This window comes from Mesoplodon mirus, assembly GCF_964341445.2.
Source record: "Mesoplodon mirus genome assembly, chromosome: 3".
Taxonomy (NCBI): domain Eukaryota; kingdom Metazoa; phylum Chordata; class Mammalia; order Artiodactyla; family Ziphiidae; genus Mesoplodon; species Mesoplodon mirus.
Genome location: NC_138978.1, coordinates 157,998,616 through 158,023,214, shown reverse-complemented (window position 1 = coordinate 158,023,214; position 24,599 = coordinate 157,998,616). Strand labels below are relative to the sequence as shown.

General features: G+C 37.2%; 1 protein-coding gene across 3 annotated transcripts in view; it reads left to right on the top strand.

The window, feature by feature from the left end:
* RNF2 (ring finger protein 2) overlaps positions 1–20,317 on the top strand; it is a 56,422-nt gene extending 36,105 nt beyond the window's left edge. For all 3 annotated transcript variants that reach the window (XM_082615436.1, XM_082615437.1, XM_082615438.1), the window contains exons 2-7: positions 5,947–6,035; positions 8,767–8,927; positions 9,581–9,796; positions 16,404–16,676; positions 17,738–17,909; positions 18,254–20,317. In XM_082615436.1, coding sequence (XP_082471562.1) covers positions 5,949–6,035; positions 8,767–8,927; positions 9,581–9,796; positions 16,404–16,676; positions 17,738–17,909; positions 18,254–18,355 — 1,011 coding nt within the window. In that variant the 5' untranslated portion in view covers positions 5,947–5,948 and the 3' untranslated portion in view covers positions 18,356–20,317. The remainder of the gene's footprint in view (positions 1–5,946; positions 6,036–8,766; positions 8,928–9,580; positions 9,797–16,403; positions 16,677–17,737; positions 17,910–18,253) is intronic.
* The last annotated feature ends 4,282 nt before the right edge of the window (positions 20,318–24,599 follow it).

Below are 24,599 nucleotides of genomic sequence, written 5' to 3'. Positions count from 1 at the left end.
CACTAAACCAAAGAAGAGGAAAGGTTATATATGATTTGGTGGAAGGGTAGAATTTAGGTTAAATTTAAATGAAAAAATATATTGACCTAAAGCAAAGAGGAACTAATTCTAGAGAGCTTAACTGTTCAGTAACTGCCAAAAGTAGAAACTTGAGCTTCCTAAATACATGTAGGTAATGTGCTTTAGGCCAGAGTAGAATTTACAGCTCCCTCTGTATATGTGGATTGTGTCTTGAGGCAAAAAATTGAATTTTTCATTCTCAGATCCCCTTTTGACCCTCCTTGGCCAGGTCACAGTAGAGGTCACTAAATATTGTTCAGATTTACACTGCTCACATGTTCTTAAAAATTGAGATAGCAGGGGCTTCCCTGGTGGCGCAGTGGTTGAGAGTCCGCCTACTGATGCAGGGGACGCGGGTTTGTCGGAGCGGCTGGGCCCGTGAGCCATGGCCGCTGAGCCTGCGCGTCCGGAGCCTGTGCTCCACAACGGGAGAGGCCACAACAGTGAGAGGGCCTGCGTACCGCAAAAAAAAAAAAAATTGAGATAGCAGTTTTGGTGATCAGCAAGACTGTATCCTTTTTTTGGTCTAGGATTACCTGCTGTATTATCTGATAAGATGGCATCCATGCAGTAGCATTTAAGATTCTAGCTACCAGGGAACATATGATTGATTGTAATACTTGTAATACAGATTCAAACAGAAAGACTGGAAAATTTTTAAAACTCGTGTAGATCCTAGCTTTCCAAATGATGATACCAGGAAGTTCTGGAACTACAACTAACTTGTGAATTACTTCCTGAATCTTAGTTGCCACAGGAATACAAATATCCAAATCGGATATAATTTGGCTATGTTCAGGAGAACTAGCATCTCTAGAAAGAAGACTTTTAAAAATATATATATATATATATATTTTTAGGAGAATATTTCATTTGACAGTTCCTATTAATTTGCTGGGGAAGCTTTCTAGAGACAGATGAAAGGAGTGTTCTGTTTATAGTTGACTCCAGGGTAACAGTGTTGAGACATGAGTTAGGATTTAGAATTCTTAGAAATTCCTGCTATCTTAGTAGTTTTAGTTCTCTGATAAATTCATCATGCTATTGTAGGATTTATGGTAGAAACAGTGGTACATGTATCTACAGGGAAGCTGTATTTAAAGGTAGTTCAGGGCTTCCCTGGTGGCGCAGTGGTTGGGAGTCCACCTGCCGATGCAGGGGAAACGGGTTCGTGCCCCGGTCTGGGAAGATCCCACATGCCACGGAGCGGCTGGGCCCGTGAGCCATGGCCGCTGGGCCTGTGCATCCGGAGCCTGTGCTCCGCAGCGGGAGAGGCCACAACAGTGAGAGGCCCACATACCGCAAAAATAAATAAATAAATAAATAAATAAATAAAGGTAGTTCACTTTGAATTCAATGAATTCTAGAGTCATCTTCAGAGCAGCATCATTGGTAGATTTGGGGCCATTGTTCTTTACACACACACACACACACACACACACACACACACACACACACACCACGCTTTATTTGCTAATAGGGAGCAGTGCCTCTTCCAGATATTTTTCTGATTGCTGTATCTGCCGGTATCTTTATGAATAGGTCGTTAAAACTTAGAGGCTGAAGGATCTTTGATTTTTTTTTTTTATCTGAAGGATCATATGTTTGTTTTAGTTTGTCAGTTTTCTAAAGGTCTTCTAACATTTTCTTTCAGCTCTGTGTTGGAAATCATCCAAATTTGCAGTTTTCTGTTCCATTTTTTTTTTAATCCTGTATTTTAGATTTTAGCCTATTAAGAAAAAGAGGGGGCAGGTTCTTTTTACATTGCCTCTTGGGTCTATCCCACAATACAGGTTGAACGCCTTGAAGCCAGTTTCTTATGTCTCCTATTTATCGGTCCATTCCTTGTTTGCAGCCTAGAATTTTCGTCTTAAGTTTTAAAGGAAGGGCACCAGAAAAGGCTTTATTTATCACCCTGGTTTTCTTGCTTTCTCTAGTCCCTGTTGAACGTTTTGCAAGTTTTTTTTTTCTTTTTTCCAGCCACTTTTCAACTATTTTTGTCCATCTGAGGGGCTACAAGTAAATGGAATCATTAATATAAGCCTGGGATTCCTGGACAGTTTCTTAATAGAATGAAATTCAGTAGCAGCCATTAGTCTGTCTGCCTTTTGGTTTTCGAAAGTCTTTTATTGTGACTGTTAGCCCTAAACTGTACCTTAACTTAGTTTCCATTGGTTTACCTACCATTGTAGTAGTCTTAAGTGGGTATGGGTCATTGGTTGTTTTCTTGGGGGAAGACCTTGAAGAAAGGATAGTTCATTTAGGATTCTAAGGGTGGCAGTAGAGGGGAACAGAGGGAATATAGGTAAAGGTGGTGATGCTAAAACATGATAATGTTGGATGCATAAGGAGGGCAGGTTTCAGATAATTTGAATGCTTTTTTTTCTTTGGTCTTTGCTAGAGAACTTTAAAGGGATGCTACTTTGAAGTTTGGGTTTAATTTTGAGGCCTCAGCATACCAGTCAAAAATGGCCACTGGCCATTGTGTATTTGGTACTTTTTTTCCTTTCTTTTCTAGAGCTTCTTTTAGTTGTATTATCTTTGACATGTCCAAAATTACCAATAATAGTTAAGGTAATTATAAACATCCTTGGAGAAATTGTGCCATCTAGCCTGGTAAGCAGAATAACTAGGATTATAATAAGAGTGTATATAGGGGCAGGAGTTCTGCCAGGAGAAGTTTGCATCTTAGATGTAGAGAAACCCACATCAATACACAAACTACATACAGTAAGATCAAATGGTGCTTATAAAATGGTGGCACGGTGGTTAAGAATCGCCTGTCAATGCAGGGGACATGGATTCGAGCCCTCGTCCGGGAAGATCCCACATGCCGCGGAGCAATGAAGCCTGTGCGCCGCAACTACTGAGCCTGCACTCTAGAGCCCGCGAGCCACAACTACTGAGTCCCCTTGCCACAACTACTGAAGCCCGCGTGCCTAGAGCCCGTGCTCCGCGACAAGAGAAACCACCGCAGTGAGAAGCCTGTGCACCGCAATGAAGAGTAGCCCCCGCTTATCACAACTAGAGAAAGCTTGCACACAGTAACGAAGACCCAATGCAGCCATAAATAAATAAATGAATGAATGAATGGTGGCTAGGGACCATGATTTAGTCCCTAGAGTACAGAAATGTTAACCTTTAGCCCCAGAGTACAGAAATGAAGGAGAAAGTCCTCCTACATTAAACAAAGTGATCTCTTTTAGATAATCTCTTCATGAAGGCTTTTAGAGAGGCTATGACAAAGTTTCTTGCTCCAGAGAGCAGATACTGGTCTGTTGGGTCTCTTGTATCCATCAGTTTGACTAGATAGCAATTAGTAGAGTCTGTGCCATCATTTGATCCTGTGAAGATTGAATGATAGAGAAGAGACAGTAGTTCATGAAGGAGAAGTTTTCTGGCACAAAATTCTTTCAATTTGTGATTCTCGCACTCAGGGAGATACTCAGAGAACCACAGACTACTAATCCTAGGATAACAAACTCAGCTAGATTAGTGACCAGAGCTCTGTGAAAAATTGCTCAGGTTTCAGGCTACTGTTGAGGACACTGATCAGGAATCATGATGGAGCTGAAAGATAATTATATTTCAAGCACAGAAGATTCAAGGAATGTTTGCTTGTTTGGGAGTCCACTAGTTCTGATAAGCAAAATGAGTGAGTCTTCAAGGTAGACTCAGTGGACAGCCTCAAAATTATAAACAAAAGCCATGACTCACTCAAATTTGAAAAATTTGAACATATTTATTTCAAATTTTTGCTTGTACAAGGGAGAAACTTCATGTGGAAATGTAGCTGTTGAAGAGACAATGTATATTGAATTTTAGAGGGGGTTAGAATTTAGGTTAAATTTCAGTGAAGTGCTTTTACTTATAAAAGCAAAGTAAGTTAATTGCTCATTGGGTGGGTTCTTGAGAGCAGGGTTTTTTTTTAATTAATTAATTACTTTTGGCTGTGTTGGGTCTTTGTTGCGGTGCACGGGCTTCTCTTGTTGCGGAACACGGGCTCTACGCACGTGGGCTTCAGTAGTTGTGGAGCGTGGGCTCAGCAGTTGTGGCTCCCGGGCTCTAGAGTGCAGGCTCAGTAGTTGTGGTGCACGGGCTTGGTTGCTCGGCAGCATGTAGGATCTTCCCGGACCAGGGCCCGAACCCATGTCCCCTGCATTGGCAGGCAGATTCTTAACCATTGTGCCAACAGCGAAGTCCAAGAGCAGGTATTTTAAAATGGTAGCTGCCAAAAGTGCAAAATTCAGCATCCTGGATACAAATAGATCATGTCCTTCATTGTTTATGTGCCAGTGTAGAATATATGCCATACTGTGATTGTGCAAGTTGTGTCTTTAAGCAAGTGTGATATTTTTCTTTCTCACTATCTACCAGACGACTCTACCTCCCTCAGTGCTCCATTAAATAACTGGAACTCGGGTTGTGTAGCAGCTCCACTTCTCTTCTAACCCACACCTTCCTTCTGTGTTCTATCTCAGTAAAGGGTGGTTGCTTTCCTAAAATCTTATTTGACCCTTCCCTCTTAGACCAGTGTCGTATGTATCACGTAGTGATCTGTCTGATTCTTTCTGTCCGTGCTTTACTGCTTTGGTTCAGATAGTTAATATCACTAAGGTTTTTTAACAGCCTCCTCATTGTTCTTACTGCTAGTTGCTTTCTATTCTGTCTTCTACCTACTGCTTGAATTTCTTTGAAACTATTTGATCATGTCACTCTCTTGTTTAAAACTTCCAGTGGCTTCCAAACTCATACATACGTACATGTTGCTCGACTTTGCCTGGAACCCTGTTTCTTTTGTACTCCCATCCCAGTGTAGTATTTTTTTTTAAGGCTGTTTAATCTCCATTTAAGCCTTCCCTGACTCCTTAAATTTCCTGATCCTTCTCTGTAATTCCATATTGTTTTTTCCATATGGTTGCTTAGACTATCTTGTCAGTTTGTAGTTCAGCTATTTACACACATTTCTTTCTTTATAGGCTATGAATTCTGAGGCAAGGACCTAGAGCAATTCTGCTTGGCCAATAATAGATGCTTACTAAATAATTGAATGATTGGAGCCTCTTCCTTTGCTCTAGAGGAGTTAGTTGTCTAAGACCATATTCCTTACATGTATACTAGATCTCGTCCCCCTATTCAAAGACAGGCAGAGAAGTTGGCTGTACGTTGTTCATTCATAACAAGAGGAAAGTCACAGTGGTGAGGAGACCTTGAAATTGTGTCACACGGTGAGCACTAGGAGGAACTAGGACGTTTAGCCAGAAGTAAAGAAAAATCAGGTGGAATATGATAACAGTGTCCAAATATTTGAAAGACTGTTGTGTAGAAAAATTATTCAACTTAGTCAGTTTGCCTCCAGAGGACAGCTGTAAGGTGAATAGGAAGCAGTTTGGGGCTCATCAATAGGAGGAGATAAGCTGACTTATTAGAAAGGGGATTTTTCATGAGTGGAGCTGTGAAAGTAGAGGCAGAATGACCTGTGGCTTAAAGTGCTTTAAAGTAGATTTTGTATCTTTGGCAAAAGTTGGACTAGATGGCCATGCTGAAGAGTCTGAGATTTTCCCGACAGTTCTAAGTTCCATGACTACCAGTTTCAGAAAGATACTTCTTACTTTGGGTGAAGAGAGTTTCCTATACATCAGTAATAATTAAGCATTCTCTGTGTGCGAGCTGTTAGGCATTCAGAGATCAATGATAACTTCTTGCTCTCAAGTAGCTTGTATTTATAAATGGAAAGATTCTTGAGCTTTTCTTCTTCATTCTTGAGGAGCCAGTGTGTAATTTCTGTTGGTTTTACTCTCAGGATTTACAATGTCTAAAAATTAGTTTTGAGATTTACTTCCTTTTCAGATACTAAAATTGTTTTTCTCTCTTCTTTATTCCTAGCAATGTCTCAGGCTGTGCAGACAAACGGAACTCAACCGTTAAGCAAAACATGGGAACTCAGTTTATATGAATTACAACGAACACCTCAGGTAATGTAGATTAAGATAACTTAGAGGGAATATGAGACATATAAACTGGGATATAGTTTTAGAAAGTGAAAACTTAAAAGAACATAACAGTAATAATAAATTTATATATAGTTCTAATTTATGTATGTTTGGTTGACACTTCATTTCTTGAACAAATAATTTGAGTGCATATTCTGTACCAGGTCCTAAGCTAGGCAATAGGTAAAGTGGTGAATAAAACAGATGTGGCACCAGCCCAGGGAGTTTATGGACATCAAACAAGTAAATTACACATATGAGAAGTTATGTAAAGGGAAGGTCCTTAATGCTGTAATAAATAATAACGGGAGAACCAGGGAAGACTATTTTGAGAAGGTGAAGGTGGGAAAGACTGGGAGAGGAACACGTTTGAAGGAGATAAACATGCTTAAAACTGAAGTCATTTTCAGTTTGAAATGCCTATATGACAAGTAGAGATGTTACCTAGGGGTCTGGACTAAATATAAAGTTTTAGGACTTGTCAGTACATTTTAAGCATGAGAATGCCAGATCACCTAGAGAGAGATGAGCAGAAGGCCCAGAACTTCATCCAGAGGAGCTTCAAGATTTAGAAATTAAGTAATGGAAAAGGAGCCAGCAAAGGAGACTGAGAAGGAACGGCCAAAGAAAAGTAAGGAAAAATGGAAGATGAAGTGAGGGGATCAAAACATAGGACAAAGTGTTTCAAGGAGGATGCAGTTACTGTGTTCAGTACTACTGAGAGGATGAGTAAGATGAAGATTACAAAAGTGAGCATTAGAGTTGGCCGTATATACTTGGTGACCTTGACCAGAGTAGATTCACTTGAGTAGGTTTTGCTGTGTTAAAGGGGAGGGGGAGGTGAAAATGAATAGGTAATGTTTCAGAGAAGTTTGGCTGTGCAGAGAAACAGAGAAATGGAGTGAAAACTTGAGGGCAACATAGAATCGGGAAGTTATTTAAATTTTGTTTTGTTAATAAGATGAGAGATGGAACCACCCTCACCCCACCCTCCTCTACACACAGCTCTAAGCTCATCATTCACATTTCACTATGCAGCAACCCTATATTAATCTAGGCTGATTCAGTGAAGAGGGAGAGATTGCTGAAGTCTGAGATCAAATAGAATAATCCAAAGAGGGATATACTTGAGAAGGTAGGAAGGAATGGACATGTGATAGGAAGAAGTGTACTTTCTCCTTGTAAGAAGAAAGAGGAAGATGCTTTATAAAGATTTGGTAGAGAGAAGACGAGAGAGTTCCTTAAATGAAATTTGAGGTAAGGTAATTAATCTATTGAACATTTAGGTGGTAGGTCTGCAGATAGAAGAAAAGTTGTAAAATATTGTAGTGAAAAGAAAAATGAGTTTTTAGTGATATCAGTCTGGTTGTGTGATTCCTCCCTTTTTTTCCCCCTGCAGTGCTATGCAGATGCACAGGTATAGGCATGGAAAATATGGATAGATGGTTTATCCAAGGTTCAGATTTTGCTAGGCAAATTCTAAAGAGGAAGAGGGGACTAGACTTGATTACTAGCTGAGTCATCATCATACTCTCTGTGTGATTTATAAAATCGAGGTTATAATTCCTAAATCAAAAGTTTGTGTGTATATTAAACTAAGTAAAATACAGAAAGTGCTTTATATAGAGAGGTTGAAACATAATGGATACTTGATAATGGACAATATCTATAGTTTTGATGTCTTTCCTTGTGGGGTCATCAATCTTTGACCCTTTAGAGAAAACACAAGTACGATGGAGAGCCAGTGGAGACAGGAAGTGTCAGTAACATATGGGAAGCCCCTTATTCTGCCTACATCTTCCTTTTCAGTGACCACATGCTAGACCTCTTTCCTCAATCCATAGGAGCCTGTATTGGTGCCTTTAGAGCTACATAATCTTTGTTCTCAGTGCCACCTTGTGGGAAGGGTGAGTAGTGGTAGTGGCAAAGAAAGTAGGAGTCACTAATCAGTGCATTTGGGAGGTTTGTCCTGAATTCTACATTGGAACTCCAAATGCATTTTCGCACTGAAAACATTTTTAGACATGACAATTAGAAATACTAATACTTTTTATGCTTCAGAGGTGCTATGGTTTAAATCAGTTTGTAGGTTAACTTGAGAACCTGACCACTTTGTATAAAACTGCTCTGTGGATCAAGACTTTTTAAGGTTCAAAAGGTGACTTTAAAATTAAATCCTGTTAAGCTGTGTATAAATAGGGAATACTTGTATTTGAATTTTAAAATCTTTTAATGGATGGCATGAAATGTATAGTTTATTATCAAAATGGTGCAGTTTTGCAGATGGAAGAAGTTTTAGGGTTCATTAGCTTAACTTCCTCATTTTGCAGGTAAGAAGACAATGTTAAAACTAATTATTTAGTGTCACAAAGCTAGTTGTAGAACTAATAGAACCTAAGCCATCTGGTTCCATATTCAATGCTTTTCTTATTGCTATACCAGGGTAATTTAGCATTAGTTATCTTTTAAATATATAATATGTTATCTTTAGCATTAAAATAAGGGCATTTATGTAATGCTTTGGTGCTGGGGCTGAGGGGAGTTGTAGGAGATTATAGCTAAAACAAGATTGGTTGTGAGTTGACAGTGATGGTGACTGGGTGATGGGTATATAGATGTTCATTTTTGTCATTTTCTATATTCTTACGTTTGAACTTGTCCATAATTTTTTTTTAATTAGGTAGCATTTAATTTTAAAGTGATGCTTTTACAGGAGGCAATAACGGATGGCTTGGAAATTGTGGTTTCACCTCGAAGTCTACACAGTGAATTAATGTGCCCAATTTGTTTGGATATGTTGAAGAACACCATGACTACAAAAGAGTGTTTACATCGTTTTTGTGCAGACTGCATTATCACAGCCCTCAGAAGTGGGTATGTTAAAATGAATTATGCTAGGTACTTAAATTATACGAGGACAGTGTTCTAGTGCTCTGTGGGTTTTGAGAAATACATTTTCTATAAGTGTTCATTTGAGAATTGGAAATTTATCTAAAGTCTAGGTTTTAATTATTGGAGAATCTTTGTTTTGAAACAGTTGATTTTATATAGTTTTAGAAGCTTTTTAGGATGAGTTTTTATTTTGAGGAAATTACAAAGCATGAAACTATGATTTTCTCACTTCTTAATTATATAAAATAATATCCTGATTAATGCTATTTTAATAAAATCATAACATATAAATTAATATATATTAGTGGATAGTTTTTCCATGTGTAGCATGGATATCAGAAACGGGAAATTTAGGAAGGAATAGATTTTTATTTCTAAAATGGTTATATATAATTTATCATGGGGAAGTATTTAGTTTTTTCTCTATTGGCAAGTAGTATGGAGAGTCTCAGGTTTCAAAAATCTTGCTTAGTCACGTCAGATATTCAAGGAAAGTCAGGTTAATCAGTTTAAATTTCTGCGACTTAGTAAAGCTATTGGAATAAAGATGATAATTATCTGGAAACTGGCTATTTTTGTCTTTAGCCCAAAGCTACTGGCATTATTTACATTTTCTTTTCTCTCTTTTTATTTAGCAATAAAGAATGCCCTACCTGTCGGAAAAAGCTAGTTTCCAAAAGATCACTAAGACCAGACCCAAACTTTGATGCACTCATCAGCAAAATTTATCCAAGTCGTGATGAGTATGAAGCTCATCAAGAAAGAGTATTAGCCAGGATCAACAAGCACAATAATCAGCAAGCACTCAGTCACAGCATTGAGGAAGGACTGAAGATACAGGCCATGAACAGGTATATGGGAGAGAAGGCCAGGCAGGGCGGCCATTTTTCCAAATACTTTATTAAATACTGAATTAACACCCTCCATTTTGAGAAAGATAAAATGCAGTAACAAATAGTAGTTCTGTGTGGTTACCTTTTCTTGAAGGTATAAAATATGTCTCTAGGCATAATACGGTATTCCATTTAAAGTACTGGAGTCTTAAAAAAAACAAAACAAGACGAATACCCCTCTTATACCCACTTACCATTGTATTTCTCCTCTTCTCTTTAAAAGAGTTGTCTGTGCTTACTATATCCAATACTTCTACTTCTACAATACTTCTACTGTTCCATTTTGAACTCCCCCAGTCAGGCTTTATCCCTTTATCCCCCAGGTGATATGAGTATCACCCTTGTTGAAGTTACCATTGACCTCCACATTACAAAACCCAATTGCTGATTCTCAGATCTTATCTTACTTAGCAGCATTTTACACAGTTAATTTCTCTTTTCTCTTTGACTGGTTTTCTTCTGCTGGATTTCAAGAGATGATATTCTCCTGGTTCACTTTGTGTGTCGTTAGCTGTTCCTTATCTCAAACTTAACGTGTTCAGTACTGAACTTGTAATTCTTATCCCCTACTTCTCTTCATTCTTGCTCATTTTAGTTGATGGCAACTCCATCATCCTACTTGCTTTAGCCAAAAACTTTGGAGTTACCTTTAACCTCTCTTTTTCCCAGTCTGTATTCCAGTTTGTGAATAAATATATTTTTAGCTTTTTCCATAATATATCCAAATTGATCTAGGCAACCACCATCTTTCATTTGAAAGTGTTGAAATAGCCTCCTAATTGGTCTTTTTCAACTTTCCATGCTTACCTCTACATTGTCTGTTCTCAGCACAGCAGCCAGAGTGGTAAATTGGAAGTCAGGTCATAGTTCTCCTTTGCTTTGAAGCCTCTAATAGCTTCTATTCACATTCAGGTTAACAGACTTTAATGATAGCTTCCAAGATCCTGTATAATCTGAGCACTTTCCTCACCCCATTCTCTTTTCTGCTCTGACATCTCCTGTTATGTTTAGGCTTCAGGGAGAGTCAGCATCTTCCAAAGCCACATCCCAGTAAAGCCAGCCACCAGTAAAGCCACATCCCAGTCTAGTGGCTTTCACCTTGGCTGAATATCAGAATCACTTGGAAAGCTTTTAAATCCTAGGGCCTCAAAGGCATCACTCCAGACTAAGTAAATCAAAATCTTTGATTGGGGTACAGGCATCCGTATTTTAAAGGTTTCAGAAGTGGTTCTGAAGAGCAAACTTTTAGTCTTTTACTAGGAGAAAGAATCCCCTTCATAAAATCCTTTATAGATAGACCTTTGATTTTGCTTGAACATTTCTAGTGGTCGGAGTATGTGATAGAAGCTTCTTTCATTTGTTAATAACTTTATTAAAGCTTCTTGGCTGTTTTTGAGACTTAGCAAGCTTGTTTCTGCCTCAGGGCCTTTATACTTCCTGTTCTCTCTTTCAGGAACCCTCTTCTTCTAGATAGTCCACATGGCGCACACTCATTCTTCAGGTGTCTGCTAAGTTCCCGTCTTCCACCCCAGGACTCCATACTTTCTTACCCTCTCTGCCTCATTTTTCTTCATAGCACTTATCATTCTCTGAACATGTGTGTGTTATTTGCTGTACTAGAATAATATAAGCCCTAAGAGGGTAGAGACTGTGTGAGTATTACTGATTCTTATAACACCAGTACATAGAACTACGTTTGGCTTAAAGTAAATAAGTAAATAGTTTTGTATGAATATATATTTTTTTAAAGTTCTTCCCTTATATTGAATTAAAATTAGTCTTTTGTATGTAGCAGTCTTGATCTGTCTTTGTCAAAATACTTATGTTGGATTCTATATTTATTTCAGATTCTGCTTCTATCTACTAGTCCTCAAATAGTTTCATATAAATATACATTCTTATATGCTCTTCTAAAGGCTAAATATTTACATTCCTAATTTCTTTTACTACCCATATGACATTCAAGTTTGTTGGTGTATAATTCTTGAAATGCTACCTCTAGAACAGTATGTAGTGTTATGGATATGATTTGATAAATGCAGGATATGATAGGCTATTGATCTACCTCCATTATCTGAACATGATTTTATGAACGCTGCCTGAAATTACATTAATCTAGCTCTGTTCTTTGGAAAGAAGTGTGAGGTAAAAATAAATACATCAGACAAGTAACCCTGTTGAGTTTTTTGTTTGTTTCATTATTTTGGTCTTTCCATATCACAGTAGAAAATTATGATAAAAAACATAAAATTTACCATATTCAGCATTTTTAAATATACAGTGCAGTATTGTAAGTACATTCACACAGTTGTACAATCAATTTCCAGAACTCTTTTTATCTTATAAAACAAACTCTATACCCATTAAGTGACAGTTCCTCATTTCTTCCTCCTCTCCTCAGCTCCTGGTAACCACCATTCTACTTTGTGTTTCTGTGATTTTGATTACTTTAAATACCTCATATATGTGGAATCATACAGTATTTGTCTTTCTGTGATTGGCTTAATGTCTTCAAAGTTTATCCATGTTGTAGCACCTGCAGAATTTCCTTCCTTTTTAAGACTAATCCATTGTATGTGTTCACATTTTTTTAAAAAATAAATTTATTTATTTTTAGCTGCATTGGGTCTTTGTTGCTGCACGCAGGCTTTCTCTAGTTGCAGTGAGCGGGGGCTACTCTTCATTGCATTGTGCGTGCTTCTCATTGTGGTGGCTTCTCTCGTTGCAGTGGCTTCTATTGTTGCGGAGCAGGGGCTCTAGGTGTGCGGGCTTCAGTAGTTGTGGTATGCAGGCTCAGTAGTTGTGGTTTGCGGGCTCTAGAGTGCAGGCTCAGTAGTTGTGGCACACAGGCTTAGTTGCTCTGCGGCATGTGGGATCTTCTAGGACTAGGGATCGAACCTGTGTCCCCTGCATTGTCAGGCAGATTCTTAACCAGTGTGCCACCAGGGAAGCCCCAGTGTTCATATATTTTTGAATCATAGTTTTGTCAATTAACATATTAGTCACCCCCTCTTAATTTTGAAATGCTGTATAGATTTCATAAACAGTATTTTATTTTTTTGGGAAAAAAAAAGTTCTTGAGCATCTTTCCTAAGTAAGGATGCTCACTCTCACCACTTCTATTCAACATGGTATTGGAAGTCCTAGCCACAGCAGTCAAAAAAAAAAAAGGAAAGGGAGGGAGGGTATCCAAATAGGAAGGGAAGAGGTAAAATTGTCATTATATGCAAATGACATAATACTCTATAGAAAACTGTAAAGACTCCACACAAAAACTATTAGAACTAATAAATGAATTCAGCAGAGTAGCAGGATACAAGATTAATATACAGAAATCTGTTACATTTCTTTAGACTAACAACAAAATATCAGAAAGAGAAAGTAACAAAACAGAACAATCCTGTTTAAAATTGCATCAAAAAAACCCCCAAAAACCCTAGGAATAAATTAAACCAAGGAAGTAAAAGACCTATATGCTGAGAACTATAAAATTGATAAAGGAAATAGAAGATTCAAAGAAATGGAAAGACATCCCATGTTCTTCTTTTTTTTTTTTGTGGTACGCGGGCCTCTCACTGTTGTGGCCTCTCCCGTTGCAGAGCACAGGCTCCAGACGCGCAGGCTCAGCGGCCATGGCTCACGGGCCCAGCCGCTCCGCAGCATGTGGGATCCTCCTGGACTGGGGCACAAATCCAGGTCCCCTGCATTGGCAGGCAGACCCCCAACCACTGTGCCACCAGGGAAGCCCCCCATGTTCTTGAATTGGAAGAATTAATATTGTTAAAATGGGCATACTACTCAAAGCAGTCTATACATTTAATGCTATCCCTATCAAATTACCCATGACATTTTTCACAGAACTAGAATAAATAATCCTAAAATTTATATGAAACCACAAAAGACCTAGAATTGCCAAAGCAGTCCTGAGGAAAAAGAACAAAGCTGGAGGCATAACCCTCCCAGACTTCCGACAAGACTACAAAGCTACAGTTATGAAAACAGCATGGTACTGGTGCAAAAACAGACATACAGATCAGTGGAACAGAATAAAGAGCCCAGAAATAAACCCACACAACCTGTGGTCAACTAATCTTTGACAGAGGAGGCAAGAATATACAATGGAGAAAAGAGTTTCTTTAGCAAGTGCTGTTGGGAAAGCTGGACAGCCACATGTAAATCAATGAAGTTAGAACATTCCTTCATACCATACACAAAAATAAACTAAAAATGTCTTAAAGACTTAAATATAAGACATGACACGATAAAACTCCTAGAAGAGAGTATAGGCAAAACATTCTCTGATGTAAATTGTAGCAATATTTTTTTAGATCAGTCTCCGAAGGCAAAATAAATAAAAGCAAAAGTAAACAAATGAGACCTAATCAAACTTATATGCCTTTGCACAGCAAAGGAAACCATAAACAAAACAAAAAGACAGCGTACGGACTGGGAGAAAATAGTTGCAAATGATGAGACTGACAAGGGCTTAATTTCAAAAATATATAAACACCTCATACAACTCAGTAGCAAAAATCAAACAACCCAATCAAAAAATGGACAGAAGACCTAAATAGGCATTTCTCCAAAGAAGACATACAGGTAGCCAGCAGGCACATGAAAAGATGCTCAACATCACTGATTATTAGAGAAATGCAAATAAAAACTACAATGAGGTATCTATCACCTTACTCTGATCTGAATGGCCATCATCAAAAAGTCTACAAATAATAAATGCTGGAGAAGGTGTGGAGAAAAGGGAGCCAGCCCGCCTACACTGTTGGTGGAAATGTAAATTGGTGCAGCCACTGTGGAGAACAGTATGGAGGTTCCTTAAAAAACTAAAAATAGAGTTACTATATGATCCAGCAGTCCCACTCCGGGGCATATATCCAGAAAAGGTGAAAACTAATTCGAAAAGATACATGCATCCCAATGTTCATTGTAGCACTGTTTACATTAGTCAAGATATGGAAGCAACCTAAGTGTCCATAACAGATGAATGGATAAAGAAGGTGTGGCGCGCGCACGCGCGCACACACACACACACACACACACACACACACTGGAATATTAGCCATAAAAAATGAAATAATGTCATTCGTAGCAAAAGTGGAGATTATCATACTGAGTGAAGTCAGAGAAAGACAAATATATGATATCACTTATATGTGGAATCTAAAAAATAATACACATGAACTTATTTACAAAACAGACTCATGGACATGGAAAACAAACATATTTACCAAAGGGGAAAAGGGGAGGGGGAGGCATAAATTAGAGGAGTATGGGTTTAACAGATACACACCACTATATATGAAATAGATAAACAACAAGGATTTACTGTATATAGCACAAGAAACTATATTCAGTATCTTCTAATAACCTACAATGGAAAATAATCTGAAAAAGAATTTTATATACATATGTATGTATGTATGTGTGTGTATAACTAACTTTACTGTACACCCAGAACTAACACAGAATTGTAAATCAACTATAGTTCAATTTAAAAAAAAAGTTCTTGAGCATCTTTCCGAAGCAGTGGGCTATTATTTCCTTGTTCTGACAATAAAAATGTAGTAATGACACTATTCTTAGAAGTGCATTTCGTTCTTTCACATTTCTTTTTCATCACATATTCTCTCCTTTTTTCTTGTGTATACAGCTGGAGAGGCAATACATATGGTAGAAAGAATGTGTATCATGTTCTTTCTCTGGTTCTGGTGCTTACTAGCTTATAACCGTGGGCCTTGGACCTCAGTTTCGTTGGTTTTTCTCAATTATAAGATAATAACGTTAACTGCCTTGATAGTTGTTTTGATGGGTAAATAAGATGTATACACAGAGTACCTTGCCCAGTTACTGGTTTTTAGTATTTGAGCTTGTTAGAGAGCTGCTTCTGTGTTTATGCTCCATATTTAGATACCATCTCATCTTCTGCATTGGAATAATTTTGCATTGCATTAGCAGACTTTGGGTGAGGTCAGCAGCGGGCAGGTAGTGCTTACCATTACTCTTAAATCCTGTTTCCTTAAGAAATTCTAATTAAAAAGGCATAAATATCTTCCCTCAGAACTGTAAATTTTTCATAACTGAATTATGCCTTTCTTTAGATTTAAAATCTCATAATAAAGGAAATCATCAAAATGTAAATATTTGCCAATAATCCCTATAATCAATAAAGAAAATTTTTAAGGGAATATAAACATTTGTTTAATTTATTCAAACGTTTGCCTGTGTATAAGTGACGTTCCCCAGACCTTTCAGGGACATGTGGAAAATAAATGACATTATTCAACTTGGAGCAAATTCAGTTATCAAGATGTTTTTAGAATTCAGTTTTTGGGGTTTTTTTTCTGGCTACGTTGCGTGGCTTGCAGGGTCTCAGTTCCCCGACCAGGGGTTGAACCCAGGCCATGACAGTAAAAGCCCGGAATCCTAACCATTGGGCCTCCAGGGAACTTAGAATTTAGTAAATTCAGTAAACATACTTCAAAATGGATGCACTGAAAAGGCCTAAATGAAGATTTTATGTTTTTTGTTTTGTTTTGTTTTCCTTAACTAGATTACAGCGAGGCAAGAAACAACAGATTGAAAATGGTAGTGGAGCAGAAGACAATGGAGACAGTTCTCACTGTAGTAATGCATCCACACATAGCAATCAGGAAGCAGGACCTAGTAACAAACGGACCAAAACATCTGATGATTCTGGGCTTGAGCTTGATAATAACAATGCAGCAGTGGCAATTGATCCAGTAATGGATGGTGCTAGTGAAATTGAATTAGTATTCAGGCCTCATCCCACACTTATGGAAAAAGATGACAGTGCACAGACAAGGTAAGCGTGTGGGTTAGTTTCAGATTATCTGAATTTAGAATGTTAAGGAGTTAAAAGGCAATTTTAGATAAGAATTAAGGGTGATATTTGTCATCCCATTGATTGCCAGGGTTTGGTTGGATATTTTGGCTGCCTGCATTGTTGTTTTTGTCTTTCCTCATGTGCTTCCCACCCACAGTTGCATATCTGAAAGGAATGACCTTTCTAGGTAGAGGAGGAGAAAGGATCATTTAAGTTTCTTAACAGTGATGCTAGGGTGCCAGTAGGCTCTAAAATTCATGCTGGCCAGGATGGCTGCTTTACCACTATATAACTAGAGAGCCTGCCCTTAAGTGCATATAAGCATCAAATATTTGTTGAGTGAGTAAATGGTATATGATGCTTTAAAAAACGATTAGCACTTCAGTGCTTAGTCTTAAAAACCTAAAATTTATTAATTCTTAGACAAGAAGAAATTTGTTCATATTCTTAGTATTCTTCTTGCTGCTGTAGACTCAAAACTCTGATCATTGGGGTTGAGGGGTATGTTCTTTTTTTTCCTCTCAGTACAGTGTTATTTCTATTTGATTTTTGTCATTTTATGTCATATTTTATGGATGGTAAGGTAGGTAGAGCTTTTATGGCCTGGTAGATAGTGAGCTTGTACTTTTCCCATTTCTGTACCTTTTCAATAAGAAATTTTTAGATAATAGAGGAATAAATTTCTGATATTATTTTGTCAATAATTGACACATTTTACATTTTATATACCTTTTTAGAAATGTATTCATTGTTTGTTTTTTGTTTTGCGGTATGCGGGCCTCTCACTGTTTGTGGCCTCTCCCGTTGCGGAGCATAGGCTCCGGACACGCAGGCTCAGCGGCCATGGCTCACGGGCCTAGCCGCTCCGCGGCATGTGGGATCTTCCCAGACCGGGGCACGAACCCGTGTCCCCTGCATCGGCAGGCGGACTCTCAACCACTGTGCCACCAGGGAAGCCCCTAGAAATGTATTAGTTTTATAATTTATGTATATTTTATCACTAATCTAGAAATTAAGGTTTTAATGATTTATTTTTCCAGATACATAAAGACTTCAGGTAATGCCACTGTTGATCACTTATCCAAGTATTTGGCTGTGAGGTTAGCTTTAGAAGAACTTCGAAGCAAAGGAGAATCAAACCAGATGAACCTTGATACAGCCAGTGAGAAGCAGTATACCATTTACATAGCAACAGCCAGTGGCCAGTTCACTGTAAGTATTTAAAATAATAGGCTGTTGAAATTGGGAGTACATTGATCATCTGAGAGTGGCAGGTTGTGGGGTGGGGCCTAATAAAATGGTACAGACCCTGGAAGAAGGAGAAATTGCAGCAGGTAGTTAACTTGATACATCCTTTGTTCTTTTATGAATAGTATAAGTGACAACAAGTTTATCTTAAGATTTTTTTTAAGGTGGACTTTTTTTAAAATTGGGGTATAGTTGTTTTACAGTGTTGTGCTAAGATGGACTTTTCTGTTTGTTCCATCTCACAATTTTGTGCTTTGAGCAGTTTTCATAATTCTTTCTTTTTTTGTTTGTTTTTGTGTTTGTTTTAGGTGTTAAATGGCTCTTTTTCTTTGGAATTGGTCAGTGAGAAATACTGGAAGGTGAACAAACCCATGGAACTTTATTATGCACCCACAAAGGAGCACAAATGAGCTTTTACTAAAACCAATTCTGAGAATGAACTTTTTTATAGCCTATTTCTTTAATATTAAAGATGTACCGTCATTACTTTTATGGACAGAACATTGGATATGTTGTTCAGTTTTCTTTCTGAGCCAGATTCGTTTACACTATTAGAATCTTTTCCCCTTAATTTAAGATATCCTTTTTTGGAAGGGACTGCAGTTATTCAGTACTTTTTCTTTCCTTTTAAAACTATATCTAGGTTGTGTGTTTTCACAAAGTGTGGTTCCATTTGGAGCATCTTGGAGCTTTTGACCCAGGAATTTTTCATAGTTCTGTATTCTTAAGTGAAGATTCAGTTGGCCGTCCTTTCCCCTCCCCTCAAAAGTTTTTTAGGCCTACAGAATGTTAAATAATATGTATTTTGACTTTTTTTCCTGGAGTCTTGTATATTTATAGTTTTCTATATAAGCTGTAGTATCTTCATGAAGACCAAGGCTCAAATTTACTGTGCGTAAAAAACAATTCTCATAGGATTATTATTTTCATGGTGTTTTCTTCCATAATATCTCATTTTTTTAAAAAAAAGTTCTTTATGAACTTAGTGTCCATTGTCATGCAATGTTATTTTCTTCCATTTTTTTCTCTCTAATTTTGGAATTTCTGATCCTGGGAAAGAGAACCAAACAAGATCTCAAGTTCTGTGAGAACTTGGTTCATTCACAGATTTCATTGAAAAAAGAAAAATTAAATTGGTTTTATGTAGTCTTCAAGTGTATATTTAAAAAAAGTCTTTTTTTGCATTAGTTCTACTGTCACCTCAGTTCCTTTATTATGTGTTATGTTTTTTCCTATTAAAATACCAGAGACATGGAGATATTTTGCACTTTAGCCTTGATGAAAAGTACAAGATATGTTCAAAGCTTCCCTGATTCTTTTCTTATTGGTAGCCACATAAGTTTCAAAAATAATATGGTACATAGAAGTAACAATGGGGAAAAATTTGCTTCTGTTTGAAAAGTGTGTTTAGCATTTTGGGTTGCCATATCAGTTTATAAATTTGGTGCTCTGCTAATTATACTCTTTCTAGAGAAGCAAGTTAATGGAGCTTGAGCCCTGCCTTGATGTGTAGTGAAAGATAATTCTGTAGAAGAATGTCAGCCAGCATGGTAAAGTTGTTCTACTCTTCTTAATTTAGTTTTATATTGAAGGACAGTGTTTGGTGTTTAGAGCCAAAAGGCTTTATGATTACAGGTCAGAAATAAGATTGACTTGCGTTTTATTTTTCGTCCCTGTCCTGATTCCAGGTATGTTTCCAAGTTTATATTATCAAGGTATTTACAAAAACATGTTTGCATTGAGAATTAACCATAAAAGGTTTTTGCCAGGGGAGAGTCATCCTCTAATACCATTGTAACTAAAGCCTGTCTAGTCATTGTAAATATTTACCTGTCATTTTTGACAGATTGGGGCCAGCTTAATGTTTTAAATCTTCACCCCAATATGCAAATTAAAATGCTTGTTCAATTTTTTACCATTTTATTGAAAATATTTAAAATCTGTTTTTACCTTGGGAATCTGTGCCATGAAATTTGAAAACCACCAAAAATCAAGGGAAATTTTGTATTCAGTTCCTTTTCTGGTATAATGTTAAATTGTATAGATTATTAATGCATGTCCACTGAATATAACCCTGGTTTTGTGGTATAACTGCTTAGATTTTATTGGTGACATTAGGTTAGTGGTTGCATTAAATAACTAAATTCCCATTGTGATTATTAATTGAAATTTGTCTTTAAGCAAAAAGTTATTTGTGAATATAAGCTTTGTGCTTATAGAATGTATGTGTTTTTATCTGTCAGTATGGGAGGATGTAAATTCTTTGCATCATTAGTGAATTTATTGGATGTGTAATCCTTTGAAAAATATAATTATAGGTATTTGATAAGAGCATTGAGTGTGTAGTGTCGTGTGTGTGTATGTATGTGTATGTGTGTGTGTTTTGGAGGGTGGGTACTATTTACTATTAACTACCAGCCATTTCATAAAGTATTTATTATCTAAGTAACTTCTATAACCACTGTCTCACCTGAGGAACAAAAGGCTCACTAAATAGGACCTTTGGATAATACATTATCATTTAAAAATTTATTATGGTAAAGTATATATATAACCTAATTTATCATTTTAACCATACAATTAATTCAGTGACATTAAGATATATTCACAATGTTGTATAACCATCACCACTATCTATTTACAGAACTATTATCCCAGTCAGAAACTCTGTACCTGTTAAATGATAATTCCACATTACCACTCCTACCCCCAGCTCCTGGTAAACTCTGTTCTACTTTCTCTCTTTGACTTTGACTATTTTAGGCACCTTATACATGTGGAATCGTACAGTATTTGTCCTTTGTGTCTTATTTCTCATAGCATAATGGTTTTAAGATTCATCCATGTTGTAGCATGTATCAGAATTTTATTCCTTTTTATGGCTGAATAATATTCCACTGTATAAATTTACCACATTTCTTTTATCCATTCATCTGTTGATGGGCCCTTAGATTGCTGGACATTTAGCTGTTGTGAATAATGCTGCTATGACCATTTTTGTACAAGTATCTGTGTGAGTCCCTGCTTTAAATTCTTTTGGGTATACACCTGGGAGTGAAGTTGTTGAATCATGTGGTAATTCTATATTTAATTTTTTGAGGAACTGCAAACTTTTCCACAGTGGCTGCACCATTTTGCAATTCTTCCAGCAATGTAGAAGGATTCCACTTTCTCCACATCCTAACTAACACTTATTTTTTTGTTTTTGTTTTTAATAGCTGTCATGATGGATGTGAAGTGTTGTTTCATTGTGGTTTTGATTGCATTTCCCTAATGGCTTGTGATGCTAAGCATCTTTTCATGTACTTATTAGCCATTTGTATATATCTTCTGTGGAGAAATGTCTATTTAAGTCTTTTGCTCATTTTTAATTGGGTTGTTTTTCTGTGTGTGCTGTAGGAGTTCTTGATATATTCTGGATATTAACCTGTCATCAGATATATGATTTACAGGTATTTTCTCCCATTCTGTGGGTTGCATTTTTCACTCTTTCAGTAGTGTCCTTTGATGTACCAAAGTTTTTAATTTTGATGAAGTCCAGTTTTTCTTTCTGTTGCCTGTTCTTTTGGTGTCGTATCCAAGAAGGCATTGCCAAATCCAGTATCACGAAGGTTTTCCTCCAAGAGTTTAGATCTTTGATCCATTTTGAGTTTTGTATATGGTGAAAGGTAAGGATTCACCTTTGTTTGCATTTGGATTTCCAGTTTCCCCAGCAACATCTGTTGAAACGACTGCCCTTTCTCCATTGAATGGTCCTGGCAGCCTTAATTAATTAATTTTCAATTGATGATTATATGTCATGGTTTATTTCTGAGGTCATATTCCATTGGTCTGTATGACTGTTCTTTTGCCAGTACCAGTCAGTTTTGATTATTGTAGCTTTGTAATTAGTTTTACGTTATCATTTTAAATCTTAATGCTGGGGAAGACAATATTTCACTTGTACGTTTAAGAAAATTGAGGCTTAGGATTCTGACTTGGACAACTAAACAAGAAATAATTAAAATTCCAGATGAGAAGAGGTGTCTCTTTTGAATTCCCATCACATTTCTAGTTAGAAATATTTGGTTTTCTAAGTCTTAGAAACATGATTATTAGAAAGGAATAGTAATTAGTGTTCCATTGTTGTAATTATAAAAATGGCTTCTTTGAGAACTTAATGAAGTAAGGACCTCTGAAAATCTGATGTTCCATAAAAGCAATGAGAACACTAAAAGTTGTCAAAATCAACTTTGTCAGAACCCTAAAAATTAACTAAAGACTGCCAATAGTCTAAAAAGCACTTATTCAACAGAAACCGTTAACAATATATTTTGTAACGTGTGTGTGTATGTGTGTTTATGTATATATGTACATATGTATGTATGTGTTATACTGCTTAAGAACCCTGCTTTAGAGTCTGGATTTAAATTCCAAAATTCCAATGCAGTCTGCCTGGATTTAAATTCCATGCATCACTAGCCTTGGACAGGTGATGCCAAGGTCATCATTTGACCTAGGGCAATTCTTTTTTTGTTTCTCCAGCACCCACCCGCAATGGGCAAGTTGGTTTGTAACATTTTATATTGCCCTATCTTTCCCTAGTTCCAGGGTAGCCTTGAAAACAAGTAGCCTTGCAACTATGATAGCTGTTAAAACCAGCAGCCTAGTTGCTACTGGAGGGGACTTGAAACTAACCAAAAAGCCCACCCCAGAGAACTGTCACTATTTGACCTGTCTGGTACCTCACTGAAAAGCTCTATTCTCAGAGCTTGTCTTTATTTAACCTGACTCCACTCGCTGTGTGCAAACAGCTCTGTCTTCAGCCTGTTTGTGGAAAGCAGCTGCAGTTGTTTACCATAGAAGCTGCCTGAGGCAGTGATAACAATTGGGGCTAAAAAGACACTGACCAAAAAACAAAAGGAAAAGCTGAGGAATGACATATCTGTAGAGGACTTTGAAAAACTCCAGCATATTCCTGGGAATCTAGAAGGCCACATGCACAAGGCTGTATGCATGCCCAAGAGAAAAATGAAGAAGGCACCATTCTCACCTGTGACAGAACTTGAGGCTCTGCAAGTAGGAAGTGAAGGCTAAGGCAGAGTTGTAAACTGCGTGTTGGGGTGTTGAAGGCCTATCCCAACACATTCACAGAGCACTTCTTCAATGCTAGGAGAGTTATTGTTTGAAGGCATTTAAGGAGATTTCTGTCCAATCATTAGCTGACTTCTAAGCTAACAAAACAGAATATAGTGGTCACACTCAGCAAAGAATGCAGACTTTACAGAATTAGCCCAAGAAGTTCACTAACAAATAGCAAAAACAACAAACCCTGGGGAGGGAAGGGATTCTGTTGTTCAGAGTTGCCACATTATATTAAACATCTAGTCTCAACAAAAATTTACAAGACATGCAAAGAAACAAAGTGTCTGGGAGGAAGCCCAGATGTTTGACTTATTAAGCAAAAACTGTTAGCTTTTAAAAGCATGTTCAAAGAACTAAAAGAAACTATATCTTAAAAGCTAAATTTGAGGATAATCTTTCACTAAATAGAGAATAAAAGTAAAGATAAATTATGATAAAAGAACCAAACAGAAATCCTGTATTTGAAAAATATAACAAGTGAAATAAATTCAGTAGAGGGCCTCAAAAGCAGATTTGAACTGGTAGAAATATTCAACAAACTTGAACAGAGGTATCAAGAGGTATCAATTGAGAGTGTCCTCTCAGAAAAAAGGGAAAGGAATAGAAACTAACACAACATTGTAAGTCAACTATACCCCAATATAAAATAAAAATTAAATTTAAAAGAGTGAAGGGGATAAAAAGCTGCAGAGATCTGTGGGACACTGTCAAGTGTATTAGCATAATGGGGGTCCTAGAAGGAGAGGAGAGAAAGGGGCACAAAGTGTATTTGAAGAAATAATTGTCCAAAACTTTAGAATTTTATGAAAAAGAATCCACACATGTCAGAAGCTTAACTAATGCTAAGTAAGACAGACTTTCAGAAGCAGTGAGAGAAAAGTGATTGCATACAAGGTGTCTTTATTAAGATTAACAGCTCACTTCTCATGGGGAATCATGGAGGCCGAGAGAGTAGTGAATGACATAAAAAGCACTGAAAGAAAAAGACAGTCCACCTAGAATTCTGTATGCCACAAAATTATTCCTCAAAAATGAAAGAAGTTAAGATGTTCACACATAAAAACAGAACAAATTTGTCACTAGCAGACCTGCCTGCCTTACAAGAAATACTAAAGAATCCTTTAGGAAGAAATGGAAGGTCATTAGATAGTAAGTTGAATCCACACAAATAAGTAGCACTGGTAAAGTTAACTACATAATTAAAGGACAGAATACTTGTATTAGCTTGGGCTGCTATAACAAAATACCATAGACTGGATGGCTTAAACAGCGTACATTTGTTTCTCATAGCTCTGGAGGCTGGGAAGTCCAAGATCGAGGGGTGGGTAGCTTCAGTTCCTGGTGAGGGCCCTCTTCCTGGCTTGTAGACAGCTGCTTTATCACTGTTTCCCTGCATGGTAGAGAGAGCTCTGGTTTCTTTCTTTTCTTATAAGGACACTAGGCCCATAATGGGGGCCCCACTCTCATGACCTCATCTGAACCTAAATACCTCCTGTAGGCCCAACCTCCAGCTACCATTACATAATGGGT